The 19,382-nt window shown below is 42.0% G+C and overlaps 1 protein-coding gene and 1 long non-coding RNA gene across 3 annotated transcripts in view; one reads left to right on the plus strand and one right to left on the minus strand.

Annotated features, from left to right (window-relative positions):
• LOC115095566 (mannose-binding protein-like) overlaps positions 1-17,666 on the minus strand; it is a 36,376-nt gene extending 18,710 nt beyond the window's left edge. The window contains exons 1-3 of one of the 2 annotated variants that reach the window (XM_029609468.1): positions 17,634-17,666; positions 9,157-9,281; positions 1,096-1,319 (exon numbers count right to left, since the gene is read on the minus strand). In XM_029609468.1, the coding sequence (XP_029465328.1) occupies positions 1,096-1,294 (199 nt within the window). In that variant the 5' untranslated portion in view covers positions 1,295-1,319; positions 9,157-9,281; positions 17,634-17,666. The other variant, XM_029609467.1, reaches the window with a different exon arrangement.
• The window catches only part of LOC115095567, a 52,923-nt gene extending 34,949 nt beyond the window's left edge, over positions 1-17,974 (plus strand). The window contains exon 3 of the long non-coding RNA XR_003857818.1: positions 17,904-17,974. This is a non-coding gene — a long non-coding RNA (uncharacterized LOC115095567). The remainder of the gene's footprint in view (positions 1-17,903) is intronic.
• Positions 17,975-19,382: the final 1,408 nt, after the last annotated feature.

The raw sequence follows: 19,382 nt of genomic DNA on the forward strand, positions 1-19,382 counted from the left end.
AAGGACACAAGGCAAAAGTGGCTAGAGCAAGGAGCTGAGTAGAACTCAATGCCAAAGCACTGAAGCAGAGGCTAGACAAGGTTAAATAATGCTGGAGTTTAGGCGTGGTGCAGGCAAGCAAGAGGGACTTGTCCAGTCAGGGGAGTGAGCTCATGGAGGTCCCCTGGTGGTATGGAGGCTATAGGACTGGTAGAGACAAGAAACCAGGGTCGTGCTGGAGAGTACAGTTCAGAGCCAGGCTCACCGGAGTCCTCTGGTGCAGGGGAGGCCGCACAGTGGCTGGAAGCAAAACAATAATGTTGTGGGAAAGCCCAGGGCACAGCATCCTCCATTTGCCAGACTGATGTGCTAAGAGATTGGTACAGCCCCAGACAGGAGATACATTTTTCAAATTAAAAGTATTTTTGGTTTCTGGCCTTTACTTTCACTGATGCCACTGTCTAGTCATGCACAGTACTCTTACTTTAAGAGACTGACATTACCTGAATGACTTTGCATATTGAAAAGGGGACAATGAGGGTCATGCATGAAGTAGATTGATAATATTTTTTGGGTCCTGCCCAACTCAGGGCTACAGATGTTTTATTATCACCCAACTTGCTGTTGTTCAGCCTCCCAAACAACTTATTTCAATAATGTTTCTTTTTATTTGCTGACCTTTCCAAATAACCATTTGCCTCCACCCCCTTTCTGGCCTCAGATTGGGTGAATGAAGTCCTTAATTACCAGTTGAAATGTTTTTATAGTGAACGAGTACTTTAGGATAGTGTCTTATAATAAGATTACTGAGAAGATAACTGCAAACTGGGCAAGTGAAGAGAGCAATTGTACCAGGAGTAAAGTTGAAAGATGGCTTTCTTCCTATTTACTCAGAAAGGATAAATATATTTATTCAAATGATAATAACATGGAAGCATTCTTATTCAGAGCTTGGGCTTAGAGCAAGTTTTCTACTTTAGATTCAAGCAGTTTATTGCTTTAGCAACCAGGTTAGAAGATTAATTATCTCTTCACCTCCTAGATAAATATAATAGATTTCCAGCCACCTCTATAAAAAGAAAGTACCTTTGGGGATGGGGATAAATAGTCACCTACCTACATCTCCTTTTTCCCCTTTCTGTCCTTCTTTTCCGTCTCTTCCATCCCTGCCTGGTAACCCATTGATCCCAGGATTCCCAAATGAAAGAACTGCACATGTATTTGTTACTTCTTCACATTTGCTTGATTCTGAATTGGATGCTATCACCAAAAATATTCCCATTGTAATGATGTTGAAAACTTGGACAAAGTGCATTGTTCAAGTCTTTATTTTTTACCTGGTAAAACAAAACAAAACAAAATATAAATACTCTGTTTAACAACCTCCTTTTTTACACTCATAGATCTCACATTTGACACAGTGGGGGTCATTTTCAAAGGAGTTACGCATGTAGATGTGACATACTATCGTAGCAATTTTAAAAAGCTATTTACTCGAGTAAAGTGCACTTACTTGAGTAAATCCTATGGACAATTCAATGGCATATATTGTAGCAATTTTGAAAAGCCCACTTACTTGAGTAAAGTGTATTTACTCGAGCAAAAACCAGTTTTGCTCGAGTAAATGCTTTTTAAAATCTACCCCAGTGTGATGCAGCAGTTGAAAGTGCTCAGCTAATGTTATTTTGTTCAATGAAACACAGAGCACTTTCAGAAAGAAAAATGCTGATCAGAATAATAGGGAGGGTGATTTTCAAAAGCCATTTACTTTTTTAAATATTCTGCCTAAAAGTTGCCCACCCTTTCCCAGGTAAAAGTACGCACAGGGATCAAAGTATGTACTTTTACCCAGCAGGAAAAAGAAGGCCGGCTTCTGGTAGGATTAGGTCAGGGAAAGCAATGAGGTATATAATATTGCATTTTCAAAAGTACAGGTTTTGTTTTTCATGGAAAAAGTACCTGCAATCCTCTGAGGGTAATTTATTCCTAGGCAGTTTTCAAAGGGAATGTACATGCAAACTTTCTGTTTGAAAACTTCTGAAAAAAACCTGCATGAAAAAGTAACCACAAAAAAGATCTTATATGCATAAACTGGAAATATAATCTTTCAAGGGTACATATCATTTTTCCACTTTATACATATAAGATCTTTGTGATCTATCCTTTCCCTCCAGATGCATCTGCCACGAAGCATGGCCTGTATTGGGAGACTGACTCTGCATCTCAAACTAGATTGTAATTTTTCTTAAGTTTTGACAACTGCCTTTCCTGAAATCTGGAGAAATAATAACTAATTATAGACATTCAGGGCCTGATTTTAAAAAGCATTTACTCGAGCAAAACTGGTTTTTGCTCGAGTAAATACACTTTACTCAAGTAAGTGGGCTTTTCAAAATTGCTACAATATATGCCATTGAATTGTCCATAGGATTTACTCAAGTAAGTGCACTTTACTCGAGTAAATAGCTTTTGAAAATTGCTACGATAGTATGTCACATTTACATGCGTAACTCCTTTGAAAATGACCCCCATAGTGAATAGGGATGTGCAGGGGGAAAATTTTCATTTTTGTTTATGGTTCATTTCCTGGAGATTTTTTCCCTTTGAATTTGGGGTCGTGGATTGTTTGCTTTGTTTCATTCATGAGAAGAAAACAAATAAATAATTAAATAAATAAATGGATGAAAAATGAAAACAAGGCCTCCCGGGGTCTCTTGCCCGCCCAGAAAAATGCTTGGGCCAGGATCCCCCCTGGTCCCACTTACCAAGTCTGTTGGAGATCCGCCAGCGAGACCTAGGCCCAGGTAGAAGCCTCAAACTTGTGTAGGCCGAGGGAGCCGTATTTCACTGTGACCTCAGCCTATGCAAGGCCCACACCTCAGCTGTACCAGACCTGAAGCCTGAGCTTCAGCCTAGGTTGGAAACAGGACCCATGCCTGACACCATGACTCAACACAGAGGCTTGGTCCCGATGCGGTGCCTTGGCCCAAACCTAGGCCCAATGCTGAAACCCAACCCTGATGCTGGTTCCTGATGCCAGCGACTCAGCCTAAGCATAGGCTGGCACTCAGACCTAGGCCTGACACCATGACCCAGCCTGGAGACTGGTTCCCGATGCCGGGGCATCAGCCTAGGCCAGAGCCCAGATTCAGGCCCGACACTGCAACTTGGCCCAGAGGCCAGGTCCTGATATGTGGACCTTGGCCCAGACTCAGAGGCCGAGTCCTCATGCCAGAGTCTTGGACTGGACCCAGGCCCAATGCCACAACACGGCCCGGAGGCTGGTTCCTGATGCCGGATCCTTGGCCCAGACTCAGGCCTGTTATTGGTGCCTCAGTCCGTACTCAGGCCCAATGCCAGGGCCTCAGTCTAGGCCTAGGCTTGGAGTTCAGTTTTGCAGCTGCTCCCTCTTCATCCTCTTCTTCTCTTCTGACACCATCTGCTGGGGTTGCACCGGAATTAACTCTGGCACATTTACCCAAGCAGACAGCGCCATTTTGATTTTAACTCCAGTGCAACCCCAGCAGATGACATCAAAAGAGAAGAGGAGGATGACAAGTGAGGAGCTATGATGCCTGAGCTCTGGGCTTGGTCCATGGCCTAGGCCAAGACACTGGCGTCAGGACCTGGCCTCAAGCCCAAGTCACAGCGATGAGCCTGGCTCCAGACTCCAGCCTAGGACAAGCCCCAGGCATCAGGATTCAGCCGTTGTCTTGGGTCACAGCATCGGGCTTGGATCCAGGCCGAGTACTGGGCACCAGGACCTGGCCTCCAAGTTGGGTCACTGTGTCAGGCCTGGATCCAGGCAGATATCCAGCCTTGCAATCAGTTACCCAACCAACCATGTAAGACCTTTTTCAAGTCTTGGTCGAGGCTCCGGAATCAGGCTGGGCCTAGGCCGAGATCCCAGCATTGTGCTCGGGCCTAGGCCATGGCCCCTTCTTTGTGTCTTGCTGTGTGTAGGAGAAGCCCCAGCTTTGGGCCTAGTCTTAGGTTGAGGCGCCAGTTTCATGCAAAGGCATAGGCCATGACCCCTTCTTTGGGCCTCGACCTATGCATTTTGTTTCTAAACAAATTCAGTGAGTAAGGTTAATTTCATTCAGGGTGCCCCCGATTCATTTCAGGGCCCTCCACATAAAACAAATTTACCTTATTCGTCATATTTTTTAAATTTGTTTGAAACAAATGCACATCCCTATCATGGGTTTATCTCATGTCTACAGTTCAATCTATTTTGCTCTTATTCCCTGCCCTATTTGGACTTTCTCCTTTGTGTGTTACTACTTCTCCACTTGATCACTGGTAAAATATATATTTGACAACCTGAATAATGATGTGTGACATATAAACAGGAGGAAAGGTCGTATTGATATACTACCGACACACTTTACTTCCCCTGCAGTTTTGCTAACAAACAGGCCGATACAGCGATTGGACAAACAGGCTGTTAACCAGCGATTGGACGCGCGTTTTCGACGCGCAACCTTTACCCCTTATTCAGTAAGGGGTAATAGCGCGTCAAAAACGTGCGTCCAACCCCTCCGAACCTAATAGCGCTCGCAACATGCAAATGCATGTTGATGGCCCTATTAGGTATTCCCACGCGATACAGTAAGTAAAATGTACAGCCAAGCCACCCATTTTACTTTAAGAAATTAGCGCCTACCCAAAGGTAGGCGTTAATTTCTGCCGGCGCCGAGGAAGTGCACAGAAAAGCAGTAAAAACTGCTTTTCTGTGCACCCTCCGACTTAATATCATGGCGATATTAAGTCAGAGGCCCCAAAAGTTAAAAAAAAAGTAAAAAATTAAAAAAATTAAAATGGGCCCGCTGCTCGCAGTTGAAAACCGGATGCTCAATTTTGCCAGCATCCGGTTTCCGAACCCGTGGCTGTTAGCGGGCTCGAGAACCGACGTCGGCAAAATTGAGCGGCAGCTGTCAAACTCGCTGACAGCCACCGCTCCTGTCCAAAAAGTGGCGCTAGGGACGCGCTAGTGTCCCTAGCGCCTCTTTTTGCCGCAGACCCTAATTTAAATAAATTAATTTACTGTATCGCGCGCACAGGAGAGTGTCGCCCGCTCTTCCGTGATTTTTACTGTATCGGCCCGAATGACTGTCTCACCCAGACACATGTGTGACTTTAGTTCATCTCCCAGTCTTATAACAGAATAAATACACTCTAGTGGGAAGCAAGTCTAATTCTCAGTGAGAAGGAATAAAGCACACAGTTTCCACTCATGCCAGTCACCACTGATTTCACAATGTTTTTCATTGGCAAAAATTAGTAAATCTTGCTATACTAAACTTTCATCTTTAAGCATATCAAAAAATATATAGGGCTGAATTGTAAAAGGGTTGCTCGTGCTAAAAGGCCCATATACGCTAATTATGTGCATGTATGCACGAGCATGAACTAAAAAAAGGGGATGGAAAAAGAGCAAGGCATTGGCATTGTGTGGCGGGACCAACAGTAACTTCCTAAAGTTTCCCATAGAAAAGCTGCTTGCCAGTTTTCTGGCACTCACCTTTTAAAAGGAGATTTTTCTTCCCTAAATGATTAAATATCCTATAGAAGCTACATGTGGCCCAGATCTTAATTTTGGTCCCTATGGGCACTAATATTTTTACCCTATACTTAACCTCTACCAATTGCAGGTAGTAGGTTGTGTTGATTTCAGTAGTAAAGGGTGTAAAATGATAGTTGTACATTTTTAAGCTTAGGTGATGTCAAATAGTGACATCTAGTGTTATAAAGGGAGAGACGTAGTGAGTTCCTGCTTGTTTTTTGTCCAGGAATCTTTTGACTGCACATCTGGCCAGCCTATTGCTATGGTTTTGCTTCCTAAAGCAGAAACCCTAGGAAACACACTTTTATATGTAAAGAAAATTTAATTAGATTTTTTTAATATTCTGCCTTTCAGAAAATTCAAAACAGATTATATTCAGGCACTGTAGGCATTTCCCTGTCTCGAGAAGGCTCACAATCTTAAAGGGTTATTTTTCAAATCGTGTTGAGTCCCTAACGCAAGTTAAATGGCATTTAATGTGTGTTACACACTCGATAAATATTTCGTCGCAAGCAAGCATGCAAATATTATTAATATGCAAATGGGAGGCATTAAAGCAAATTAGGGTCTTCTACCACATTTTGCGGTGATTTAACACAAAATAACACTGGATTTAATGTCAGAAATAACAACACCTTTTTTGTGTGTTAGAGGGGAAAAACGTATTTATCGCACGACATCAGCTGTTATTGCGGATCACGGCTGTTACTGTGGCTATTATTGCTCGTGATAAAATGAGGCCTTCTATCAGACTCACCTACCAAGCTCTCCTGGCCCAATAAAAACACCTATCCTCACCTGACCTGTCTTTCTAAAGCTACAATGTTAGGGGCAAGTTTACTTGTAGTGGGATACTGACTGCTTCAGGATGCTCAGCACCTAGGGAAATTCCTGCACCTGAGCCACCGTCATTGGCCCCTCCAGTAGAGTGTTGAAGCCCATGGCAGTGCTTGCCACGTGGGAGGACACGGCGGTATACAAGGAGTACCGTATATCTTTCCTCCATGAACCACATTGCTGGGCATGCCAGAGGAACATGTAGTTAGTAGAGATGAGCTTCGGTTTTCTGTGTCGGATCGGGTTTCGGTTCGGGCGCTTCGAGGGAAACATTTGTTTTCCCGCGAGTCGTTTTTCAGTGAAACGGATCGGGAAAAAAACAAATAAAAAAAAAAAATCGAAAAAAAAACCCAAATCAAAAAAAACCCACCCCAACCCTTCAAATATACTTTATTACAACCCCCCCACCATCCCGATCCCTCCCCAAGACTTACTAAAAGCCCTGGTGGTCCAGCGGGGTCCCGAGAGCGATGTCTCCCTCTCGGGCCGTCAGGCCTACCAGGAATCAAAATGGTGCCCGTGGCCCTTTGCCCTTACCATGTGACAGGGGCTACGGTGCCATTGGTCGGCCCCTGTCACATGGAAGGAGCAATGGATGGCCCGCGCCATTTTCACTTCAGCTCTCAGGCTACCTTGGAATTATATGAAGAACTCAGAAGGGATTTGGATCCGGTCACGGAAAGGTCCCACGCTATAGAAGACCTCACCAAATATTGTCCACTCTGCATTTCATGGCATCTTGCTCCTTCCAAATGACAGTCAGGGTTGTTGGGGGAATGTCCCAAACTTCTTTTTCCTGATGTCTCTGCCAAGTCATAACAGCTGTACGTGACTGCATTAATCACTACAGAGCATTCCCTTGTGACAGGCAGGACTTGATAGAATTGAAGCAAGGGTTTTGTGCCATTGCCAACTTTCCTAATGTTCTGGGAGCTATCGACTGCACTCATGTAGCCATCAACCCATTCCGTGGCAGGGAGGAGTTCTACCGCAGTAGAAAGCTCTTCCACTCCATCATCATGCAAGTGGTCTGTGATGCTCGAATGTACATCCTCAAAGTGGTGGCCAGGTACCCAGGAGTTGCGTATGATTCCTTTATGCTTAGGCAATTGGCCCTGTTTGAAAATTTTGAAAATGGCTTCGATGGTGACAGTTGGCTTGTAGGTAAGAGCTCTGCTTCTTTCTCAAATCTCTCTCTGACTATGTGTTTCCAGTCAACGGCACTGTCATGGGAGGCTGTTGCAGATGTGACAGCATCGGTTTCATGAAAACAGGCTGTCAAGCCAGCACCTGTCTTTCTCTCTCCATGCTGCTAATGTTGCATGTCCAAACAATGCACTTGCCACAAAGTTTTCTGTGTGAACAGCCACTACATTTTCTATGGGTTCACTTTAAACAATTTCTTTATCAAATCCTCCCATTTGGAGCAGTTGAAATCTCACTTACTATTCACAACCTTTTAGTGTCCATACTACAGGGACTTCTAGATCAGGTATGCCCTGTTAGTGATTGGTCAGCCAGGATGTCAGCCACTGTTTGTCTTGACCATCACACAGGTAAAACAAAAGTTGGGGGTTATGCATTTTGGCCCTATCATTTTCACTGTGTCAGGTCAGACAAATGTGTATCTCAGCAGAACAGCCAGGGACATGCACACTCATAGTGGACAGGTTTTGCTGCAAACTTTCACCACATCACTTTCCACTACTCAGCCTTTGGAGTATGCACCTCTGTCTACTAGCTGGCTGCTGGAACATCATGTTATCTGCTGTTTGACAACTGAGGAGGAGTAAGGGAGATGTGCAGTCTCGAGATTGCCCACTGGGCAGGAGCACACAGTGATGAGGTCTGCTGTTGCTTGGGACCAGGCTGCCTTCAACAGCCTGGATTCCACCTCTGTACTGCCCAGGGTTGGAGATCTGTACATACCTGTTTGCTAAAGTGTCTGACCTAAAAAGCTTTTTGTATTGAGTGTCTTTTAACTGGAGTGAGGACACAAGTAAGGGGCCCTAAGTAATTTCTTGTAGGGTCCTTAGTATCACTTCACCTAACACCACACAAGAGAAACATGTAGACTATGCACTCTGTAGGTCTGGCACCTGCAGCTGCACAATTCTGCTTCCTAGAGATTAACAAGACCTAGTGCTTTCTATACTTCGCAAGTCAGCTCCCAACTAAAGACTTATGTGAGGCCAGCATATGGTGCTCAACTCAGAGAGAAGGCTCATTATTTGGTCAGAGGTGAGATATCTTCACAATGGAAGAGGCCAAAGGTTTGTTAGAAATGCACTATGACATTAGCATAGCTATAAAAAAACAACAAAAAGAAAATAGTCAACAAATCCCAAGGTAGAGTAAATCAATAACAAAGCAAATGGGATTGCAAATATTAATTTAACAACATCCAGTCAGGAAAAATAATTTTTTTATCAATTTGCAAAAAAATAGAAATAAGGTATCAGCAAGCCTGACGGCATGTCATGCACTAGAAAATGCTAAGACCATCTGGACTAATCAATCATCCACCTTCACAAAATATTTATTTTATTTTTCAAGAAGCAGATAAAATCCAAAGCAATGTAACGTATTATTTTTAACAAAACCAACAGTCAGACATGTTATCCTTAGCAAACCCAACAACATGGCTGGTGTTTCACTGAAAAGCTTCCTCAGGGGTAGACTTAATTTAATAATCTACTATGACCGTTGACTACAAATAAAAAAGTAGACAGTTCAGCAAGTGACATGACAATAATAATAGAAACAGTACTTATCTTTATGCCGAGAATACCATTTGCCCGAGGATCCAAAGTCTCATAGGAGCATCTCAAAAGGAACCACTGAAACAAGAAGTGAAGTCTTCACATACCGCTCAATGGAAACCTCACTGGCACTATATCTGCAACAATCAGAACATGTATTGGTGACGACATAATGATGCACAGCATGAGCCTAAAAAACACCATAATCCAGGTCAGCATTTAGTCCTGATGGTGAGACAGACTGTAACTTGAAAATCCATCTCTGTTCAAATTGTAACAGTGTGTGATTTAAGTCACCGTCACACCAACGGGCAGGTAATTGGTCGATAACACAAAACTGTAAATCATCAAAACTATGAGATTTTTCATCACATTGCTACCTCTAGCCAAGCATTTCTACATCTATTCTACATCTTCTGTATAACAGAATCCTGGCTGAAACACACTGACTCTGTCCTACTCAATCAACTGCCCAGAAACACATAAAACATATTTTCCATACCCAGAACCAAAAGAAAAGGAGGCGGCCTATTATTTCTAGCTCACAAAAAACTCAAATTTTCCTCCCACTCTCTAAACTTACCACCCCCCTTCGAGACCAACCTATTTAAATCAAAAAACCTCCAAATACTCCTCCTCTACGCTCCCCCTGGTTGCCTACAGCACGACCTTTCCCCCCTGATTGAATCCATCACCTCCCACATCAATTTACAAGAGACTGTCATCATTCTAGGAGACTTCAATCTCCATGTAGACACCCACCCCCTATCTCCCACCAGTGAACTACTCCTATCCACCATGTCCGCCATTGGCTTCACCCAGATCATCAACACTCCCACACAAAAATCTGGCCACACCCTTGATTTACTCTTCCTCAACAACAAAATATCCACAACAGGACCACCCACTGTAACCCCCACCCCATGGTCTGATCACAGCCTCATCCAAGCCAAGCTACAGCTCCATTCCACCCCACTGAAAACGGACAACCATTACATCGAATTCACCAAACCATGCTCCAGTGAAGACCTCGCTGAACTATTACCTGAAACCCTAGGGACAATCAACCTAACTGACACCAACTCCGCTACAAACTCTTGGATCTCCATCAATGCTGATATAGCCAATACACTATGCCCCATGATAAGAAAGGAAATCAAATCCTCTACAAAGCAAAAATCTCCATGGTACACCCCAGAACTGAAAACCTCAAAGCGAACACTGAGACAAACCAAAAAACTGTGGAGACGAACCTCTACATCAAACCTGAAAGACAAATACAGAACGCTACTCCACAAATATACAGCTGATCTCAACACAGCAAAGTGCAATTTCTACGCAACAAGAATTCATGAATTTCAATTCAACCCGAGGACCCTCTTCGCCTACGTCAAAGACCTAATCAACCCTATCCAGAATGACACAACGCCAAACTCCGGCAACATCTCCAGCGAAAAACTAGCACAATTCTTCAAAGACAAGGTCAACAACATCATTGCCAAGATTCCCCCAATCCACGCCAACTCAACTGACATCCTCCCTCCCAACCCCACATGGTCGCAATTCACCCCTGTCGCATCTACTGAAATTGAACCCATCATCAAAAAAACCAACCCCGCATCCCACCCCTTAGACCCCATCCCTATCAAAACCCTTAAACTAATCAGCAAGATTATCATCAAACCAATAACCTACATCATCAACCTATCACTCGAGCAAGGAATCTTCCCGGACAAACTCAAAAACGCCGTCGTCAAACCATTCATCAAAAAACCTCAACTCGACAAAGCTGATCCAGCAAACTACAGACCATTCTCCAACCTCCCATTCTTAGCAAAAATCATCGAAATAATAGTCAACAACCAACTTACAGATCACCTTGACACACATGACATACTGCAGCCAACACAACATGGATTCAGAAAATTTTTCAGCACCGAAACCCTCCTCCTCACACTCACCGATACCATCCTCAGAGGACACGACAAAGGCCAATCATTCCTCCTGATACTTTTTGATATATCAGCCGCATTTGACACCATCAACCACACAACACTCCTCACCAGACTTAAAGAAATTGGTCTACGAGACACTACAATCAAATGGTTTAAATCCTACCTCTCAAACAGATCCTACATCGTTAAGACAAACACATCTGAATCCACTCAAGTACCACTCACACACGGTGTCCCTCAAGGATCTTCACTATCCTCAACCCTATTCAACATATACCTCCTCCCACTCTGCAAATACCTCTCAGATTCAAACGTCACCTATTTCATATATGCAGACGACATACAAATATTACTCCCCATAAGCAAGTCCATCGAATACACCATGGACAGATGGAACAAACTCAGTTCAAACTTGACCCACTTGCTATCCCAACTATCACTCTGCCTCAACCAATCCAAAACCGAAATCCTTCATATCCCCGACGATCATGTACAGTACAGCCCTGTGGAACTCTTTATCACTTAATATCAGACTAGATCCCAACCTGCTAACTTTCAGAAAACAACTACAAACATGGACCTAGATTCATGATTTTGTTATAATATAGTGAAAATAGTGCCCGTGATAAAAAAAGGGGCGTGAATAAGCTAATTTTCCTGATACCGGATCGCATAGGTATTTACCACAATGCACAATACCATTATCACACCGCATATTATTTTCACATTGCACACTGAGTAATCTACCGCAGCCATGTTACCAGCTGAAAAGGTTTTTATCATGAATGGTGGTTCAGGCTGCTGGCAAGAGAGAGAGAGAGAGAGAGAGAGAGAGCAACAAGCTAGGTAGAGAGAACATGGTTCAAATCTACTCTTCTTTCATCTTTCATCCCTCCAAATCACTTTAAATCTTCACTAAAGGTAAGTGTGCTGTTCATACGTATGACTGTGCATGTAAAAGTGCCCCCCAAAACCCACCCTACCACACAAACCTTACTCCAAGTTCATAATCCCCCCTCCACAGTGGTATAAAAAGTTCAGTTATAAGTGATCTTCCACAGAGGCTCTCTCTCTTTCTCCCTCTCCCCCGCTCCCAACCAGCATTTGCAATAAATACTATTTCGGCCAGCAACGCACAGAAAAAAGGTGTAGTTATTTCCGGTGTTAAACCTGCATTGCTGTGTGTTATTTTATCGCACACCACGTTAACTGACCCTCATTTCCATTTATTCCACCCAAACTCCTCCCACTCAAATACTAATTTTAAATTTGCATACAGATTTCGTGTATGCAAATTTTTTATCACATGTATTAGGGCCCTAACGCATTTTGATAAATGACCCTCAGGTTCTTTGAAGCAGCCTTCGAAACAGAACCTATAGCATGTCCTGCCTCTCAAGATGTACTCTAGTACACACAGCACCTAATAAAAGAACTGGTTGAGATGCAGCAGAAACAGCCCTAGTAAATTCTATTGCTGTACTACTGTGATTTTTCCCCAGTCTCTAGCTTAATATACAGTGCCTTACTCAGATGCAACCTAGAAATTACCTCACCCTTTCTATTGATGTCATCTAAAAGACTGCTTTGACTCAGTCATTTAGAAAACAGCTTGTCCCTTACCTACGTATCATCTTAGAAGACTACGTGAATATACAGCAGAACTGTGCTTAGGCCACTCAGATCTTATATCCCTATGTTTCCCTGATGTCATAACATCAATATGCCTCTCCGTCTGCAAATGCTTTTTGGTTTATACCCTTTTCTTTACCTTCCCCTAATGTGCCTTATTCAGTTACTACCCTGATGCATAAATACACAGAGCTATGTATAATGCTGATGTAGAGTTGAATGTGCTGTAAGTTAGTATGAGCTCTCTTGTAAAAGCCTATAATAAATAAACAATGATGATAGAACGAAATAACAAAATGAAAAATAAATTAAAATAAAAGCAATATCAAGATCATGGTAATATAGAAAAAATTATACTATCATTTATTTATTTATTTATTTATTTAAAATTTTTATATACCGACATTCATCCAGGATATCATATCGGTTCACATTGTAACGCAAACAGGCGCCAGGCATGGCGCTTTACATTGAACAAATAAAACATGTTAACAAAGGCATTTAAAAGAGGGGGGGAGATATCATGGGAGAGTTTACATTAAATTATAAACAATCATAAACTTGCTAACATGAGTTAAAATCAATCCCATAAAAGTATCAGCCAAAGAAACAGAACTAAAAAAAAAAAAAGAAAAGAAAAGAAAAAGCTTACCCTAGATTCATCATTCTGCTATATTTATAGTAGAATGATGTGTGGTGATAAAAAAGGGGCGGGGGGGTGATAGTGGGCACCCGGCTGCACACTCGCTCCCATAGTGCCACGGGAAAAGGTGCGGTTATTTCCCGCAGTGATGCCAGTGATAATGTGAAAAACATTATCGCCTACAGTGCTGCCGGGAGATAACTCTGCCCAAACCCCGCCCACATTCCTCCCCTTCCCCTAATTTTAATAATGCCGCTGCAATACTGGCACATCACACATTAAAGAATGACCCTAAGAGTGAGCCATCTAGTACTAAACAATTAAATACTAAAGGCAGAAAGAAAAATCCAGGTTTAGTCACTTCCCTAAATTGCAATAAGTAAGAAATGTAGGGGCTGATTCACTCAGGCTTTTTCCCATTCTGTGTCTATAGGAAAAATGCTTAGTGGATCAGGCAGTTTGTTTGTGTGGTTGCTTACCAGTCAAGTTCAAAAACTGATTGAACCGTGACACTTTACAATGTCAGATCAGGAATCCTGTCACCAAATCCATTAAAAGAAAAACATTCCATCCCAGCCCATAACCCATTGTGGCCAAATTAAAAAAATAAAACAAAAACTAATGGGCTGGGAGTGGAACTGATGCCTTCCCCCATCAACCAACCTCCACCAAAACCAATGGCCTCCCCTGTCTCTCAGGAACCCCCTGAATCTGCTGTACAACATAATAGCGTCAGTCTCAAGTTGACCCGTGACCATTTTGGAACGCCAGAGCAGGTGGGGCAAGAGCACTTGAATGCGTTAACCCATGTGATGCGGTAAGGGCTGGGGTGGGGGGAGGTTGGAGGTTCCTGTGAGGTGGAGAAAAGCTTCGGTTAAGGGGGTTTAATGGGGGAGGAGAGGAAGACCCAGACCAGGACCGGTGTTAGATGGTTTTATTTTCTAAATTGTGGCAATGAATTTTCAAAAGGGAACAAAAGGAAAATAACATAAATTGTGTTTGTTTTTATTCATTTCATTTTAAAAATGAAGCTTGACTTCCTGGGCCATTGGCACAAACATGGTCCATGGTCACTAACAGTCCCTCCTGATCTCACAGCTCTTCTGAATTGGTGCCAAGGGTGATGCTGGAGGGGACCAAAAGACAAGGAATAATAAAAACACATACAAAAAAGCCACCCCACACTCTCTTTCTCTCTAACTGATCCTAAGTCCAAGACTAACAGAAAGTCTATGAGTCCAAATTGCTGTTCAAAATTAATTTTTACTTCAATTTGTAAATAAAAACCCAAGCCAGGATAGTAAATATAAAAAATAATATGAGTAAAATAATTGTCAAAAATATTATAGTCCTTGTATCTATGTCTCTCCTTCTTGTAGATATTAACCAACTTGCTCCATCATTTGTATCTAGTAGTCCTTCCTGTTTTAGGGTAGCATATCCCCATTGCAACTTCAACATCAAAAACTGGGAAAAGGTGGGGGAAAAAAATCCCCTAAGTCCCTAAAACTAATCTCTCAAAACTTCAAGACCATTCCAGCCACTCCTGCTGGAAGGTAAAATAATCCTAGATCTCTTCACTTCTTGCTTTACTGCTTTGCCAAAGGCAAGAAAAGAATCCACATCCAGTCCATCCAGATACAAGCTGGAATCCCTTCCATAGAAACAGGTGCAAATAGAAGTCTCAAAATAACCAAAAATCCTCTAAACTCCAAAGCTGCTTCCTTGGGCTCCTCTACTATGAAACAAAGAAAGCCTCCATCCTCCTGGGGGATAGCAAATACCCAAAGCACATGCTAGGGGGACATTTTTATAGTCCCCTTAAGCCTTCCTACAAAAAGGTGGGGATAAGTATGAAGGAAGATCCCCAGAAATGTCCCACCCCCTACTATGCTAAAAAATAGAGCAACAGTTTAATGACTTGATAGGCAAAGCTGGGTCACACTAATAATCAGGCACGAACGCAAGCATTGCCTCCAGATGGGAGTTGAGACATTTGGAGACAGAGGACTGACTGGTGTCTGTCATGTCTCCTTCCATCCTCTGGCTTGATCTAGTACCCAAATTATACAGACCAGTCATTACCTTTACCTCAACAGACAAGCTGTGAGGATGACCTATGAGAGGTAAGTTATTCATGCAACTTCTTTCATGGCTGAGAAATGTGCACTGATTAGCCTGAATCAACCTGAATTTATAGGAGGTATGTTGAGGTACTTCCTATAAATTTTCCCCGAGACGAAGTACTATTCTCTGAAAAGCTCAGAGACTGCGGCAATGTGCAAAAAAGACCACATGAATTAGAGCCACTGAGGTGTACCTCAAATCCATAGTCAACTTAGGCCAAATGGAAAAAAACCCATAGAATTCAGCAGCTATTTGTTAAATGGAAATCTAAATCTCTGGGGCACCAAATGACTCCATAGCTACCATTAAACCATAAAAAGGAAAATTTTGAAAGCTCTTTAAGCAGGCAAATAGTTGATTACCTGTACAAAAAGCCCCACTGACATTTTCTGACTCATTCACTATGAAGAAAATGATCCATGCTGTGAACAGTGCAGGTACTTTTACCTGCATCATGAAAGGGTGAGGATTAGGGACAGGATTAGGGAGGGGAAGTGTACACAGGGCTTGCATTCAGAAAGCCTTGCATGTACTTTTCATGTCCCCACCTGGCACCTACTTTAGAGCAGGTGCAAATATATGAGGGTACTGAATATCCAATGTGTGCTGCCAGCTTGACTTTTTAAGGGAAACATTGTGCAGGATTTTCCTTAAGCACAGCGCTTCAAAGCACATTTTTTAAATTAAAAATTGCTTCCCCCACAAATTTTCTGAATGCCATGAACAATGGGATAATGTTGGATATAAGCCCTGCACTTTCAAATAGTAGCTGTTGACTATGACATAGGCAGTGATGGCGAATGCCACTCCTCGAGTGCCACAAATAGGCCAGGTTTTCAGGATATCTGCAGTGAATATACATGAGAAAGATGTGCATGCACTGCCTCCATTGTATGCATATCTACCTCATACCATATTCATTGTAGATATCCTGAAAACCTGGCCTGTTTCTGGCCCTCGAGGACTGAAGTTCGCCATCACTGACATAGGGGATAGAATTCTATAGACATTGTCAAGACTTCATAGCCCTGGTAATGCTAAGTGAGTTACAAGGAACAAAGGGGATGTAAGTAGATGATTATATTTGCTTTCTTTACAAAGTAAATTATTTTAAGATATCATGCTTATGAAAGTATTATTAATCCACAAAATATATTGTACCCTGACAGCTATATATATTCATAATAAGCTAGGGGGACATTTTGAATAGCTCACGTTGTTTGCAATGCGCACAGACACATTTTAGCTTATATATATATATTGGAGGCGATTTTCAAAGAAAAACTACCTGAGTAGTTTATTTTGGAAAATTGACAGGTACAACGCGCTTGCGTTAACGTGCATGTACTTTGTACCTGCTATTTGAGCAAGTGGCCTGATGGGAGCAAAATAGCGCACATTCATTTGAAAATGCATTGTAAGCACTCCTCAAACCCAAATCTGCCAAAATAAATGCCCCTCTTTAAAAGCATGCTTGCTGTGTAAACGTGCTGCATTCACTTTTCAGCTGGGCAGATTAGAGCCATTTTCAACCAAGCTTTTGACCTGGGTAAATTGTCTTCTCCATACATTCCGATTTATCTTGCATCTGTCAAAATCAAATTGACACCAGGAAAAGGAAAACCGTGACTGGGAAGAGAAACAGCTTGGCTTGTTATATATACATTTTGAATATCTAATATGCTGGATAAGTTTTGCACTTCAGTATAATGAGTTTGAGAAATACCTGAAATCCAGCCATTTACCAAGGATTTTATCCCTGTTAATCTTATATGTTTTCAATGTGTCTATACCTCCTCTCTTCTCTTAATGCAAATAAGCTTAACAAAATTAAAGATACATTTTACCCAGAATAATATACTTCCATAAGTAAACTTATTAGTACTTACCAGACCCTACAGTGGTAGTCTACACAGTGAATGACAGAATTTAGTGATCATGTATCCAATTAGTGTAGCTTATATGTCCAATTACTGTAATTGTCTTCTTTGCCATAGACTGAATGATGCACAAATAAAATTATTTTTTTTTTAAGGTAAGGTTGATCAATTTAGGGTGTGATATAATATACAGCAATCATCATCAGCAACTGAGAAGTGTCTTCATTTTGAGCCTGATTTTCTAACATTTACCTTTGTACTCATTGCAGTCCATGGATTGCACAACTGCACTTTGAGTCCTGATTTGTCCATTTCATTTATGGAAGAATTTACCAGGACCACCTTATTTTGATTATCTTGGCAACATTTCAAGAGTTAAGTTTCAAAAAGTAAATATTTGTTGTTCAATTGAAAGATGAATTTGTGCTTAAGTTTAAAGGACTACCTTTAAACGATATAAAACAGATTGCAGGTATCCATTTATTTGTATAACTAAAGATTTCACGTGACTTGTGATTTCAGACAAGAACGTAATGGCTACAGCATGAGATCGCTGGGCTGAATTAAAGACAAGGCACCTTTGATAAAGGTCAGCATCACAATACATCAAACATAAACATTATATAAACATTTTAAAATCTTGGATTTTGGACAAACAGGAATGAAATTAAACATGGCATGACATCAAAAGCCTCTGCAAAGTGCAGATAAAGGATGAATGATGGACACAGGAGCAAGCAGATTGCATGCCAGCAAAATGAGTTTGTCAAGGGAAGTGTAGTTGACTTTAATTTCATTTCTGAGAATCTGAGTATATTCTGAATGCATTTTTCTGGAAGTTTAGTTAAAAATTAATTTGAGTGCTTTGGATTTGTTATGAGTGCCTTGTGGAAAACTCTTCACGGCTGCAAGAGGTGAAAGAATAGGGCTTGACAAAGGGAAGCTGCTATAAGAAACTTGCAGGGCTGACCTCTTGTGACACGGCAGCAAATGGCAGGGCTGTAGAAAATGGAGGGGCACCACTCACCTTTTTCTGTCTATTTTTGGGAGGCATTTTTGTTGTTGAAATCCCTAAATTGCTGACTATCAGATTTAATCTTTAGAATAGGGTTGTAGCAGCCAAAGGAACAGCTGCAAATTACAAACACAAAGGAAGGATGATGGCTAGAAAACTCTATTGCTAAGCCATAGCAATGTTGACTCTTTATATGCCAGTACCTTTAAGAACTCTGTTGAAGCTGTTCATCTATGGCTGCAAACACACAATTAGGTACCTAGGTTATGATCACAATTTGCTGGGATTGTGGCATATATATTTTAGTTAATGAGAGTCAACACATATGATAGCATCCATTGTCAGAGTTGTCAGTTATGGAATACCCTCATGGAACAGGTAGCAAAGCTTTAGAAAAATGTAGCCAGACTGAAAAGCATCTGGCAGGATGAGGGTTGATGACCTAAATGTTCATGGTGAAAAGCCAACTAGAGAGGATGAGAAAGGAGAAGGAAGACATTGCTTCTTAGGTACATGGAAACTGAAAAACAGCTACATTTAGCAGCAGACAGTACACACTACTACTGAGTCCCCATCAGTTCAGTTGTGTAACTGAATAGAGATGTGAATCGTGTCCTCGATCGTCTTAACGATCGATTTCGGCTGGGAGGGGGAGGGAATCGTATTGTTGCCGTTTGGGTGGGTAAAATATCGTGAAAAATCGTGAAAAATCGTGAAAAATCGAAAAATCGTAAAATCGCAAAACCGGCACATTAAAACCCCCTAAAACCCACCCCTGACCCTTTAAATTAAATCCCCCACCCCCAATGACTTAAATAACCTGGGGGTCCAGCGGCGGTCTGGAACAGGCTCCTGCTACTGAATCTTGTTGTCTTCAGCCGGCGCCATTTTCCAAAATGGCGCCGAAAAATGGCGGCGGCCATAGACGAACACGATTGGACGGCAGGAGGTCCTTCCGGACCCCCGCTGGACTTTTGGCAAGTCTT

Source organism: Rhinatrema bivittatum, chromosome 7 (genome assembly GCF_901001135.1).
Source record: "Rhinatrema bivittatum chromosome 7, aRhiBiv1.1, whole genome shotgun sequence".
In the NCBI taxonomy this organism is placed as follows: Eukaryota; Metazoa; Chordata; class Amphibia; order Gymnophiona; family Rhinatrematidae; genus Rhinatrema; species Rhinatrema bivittatum.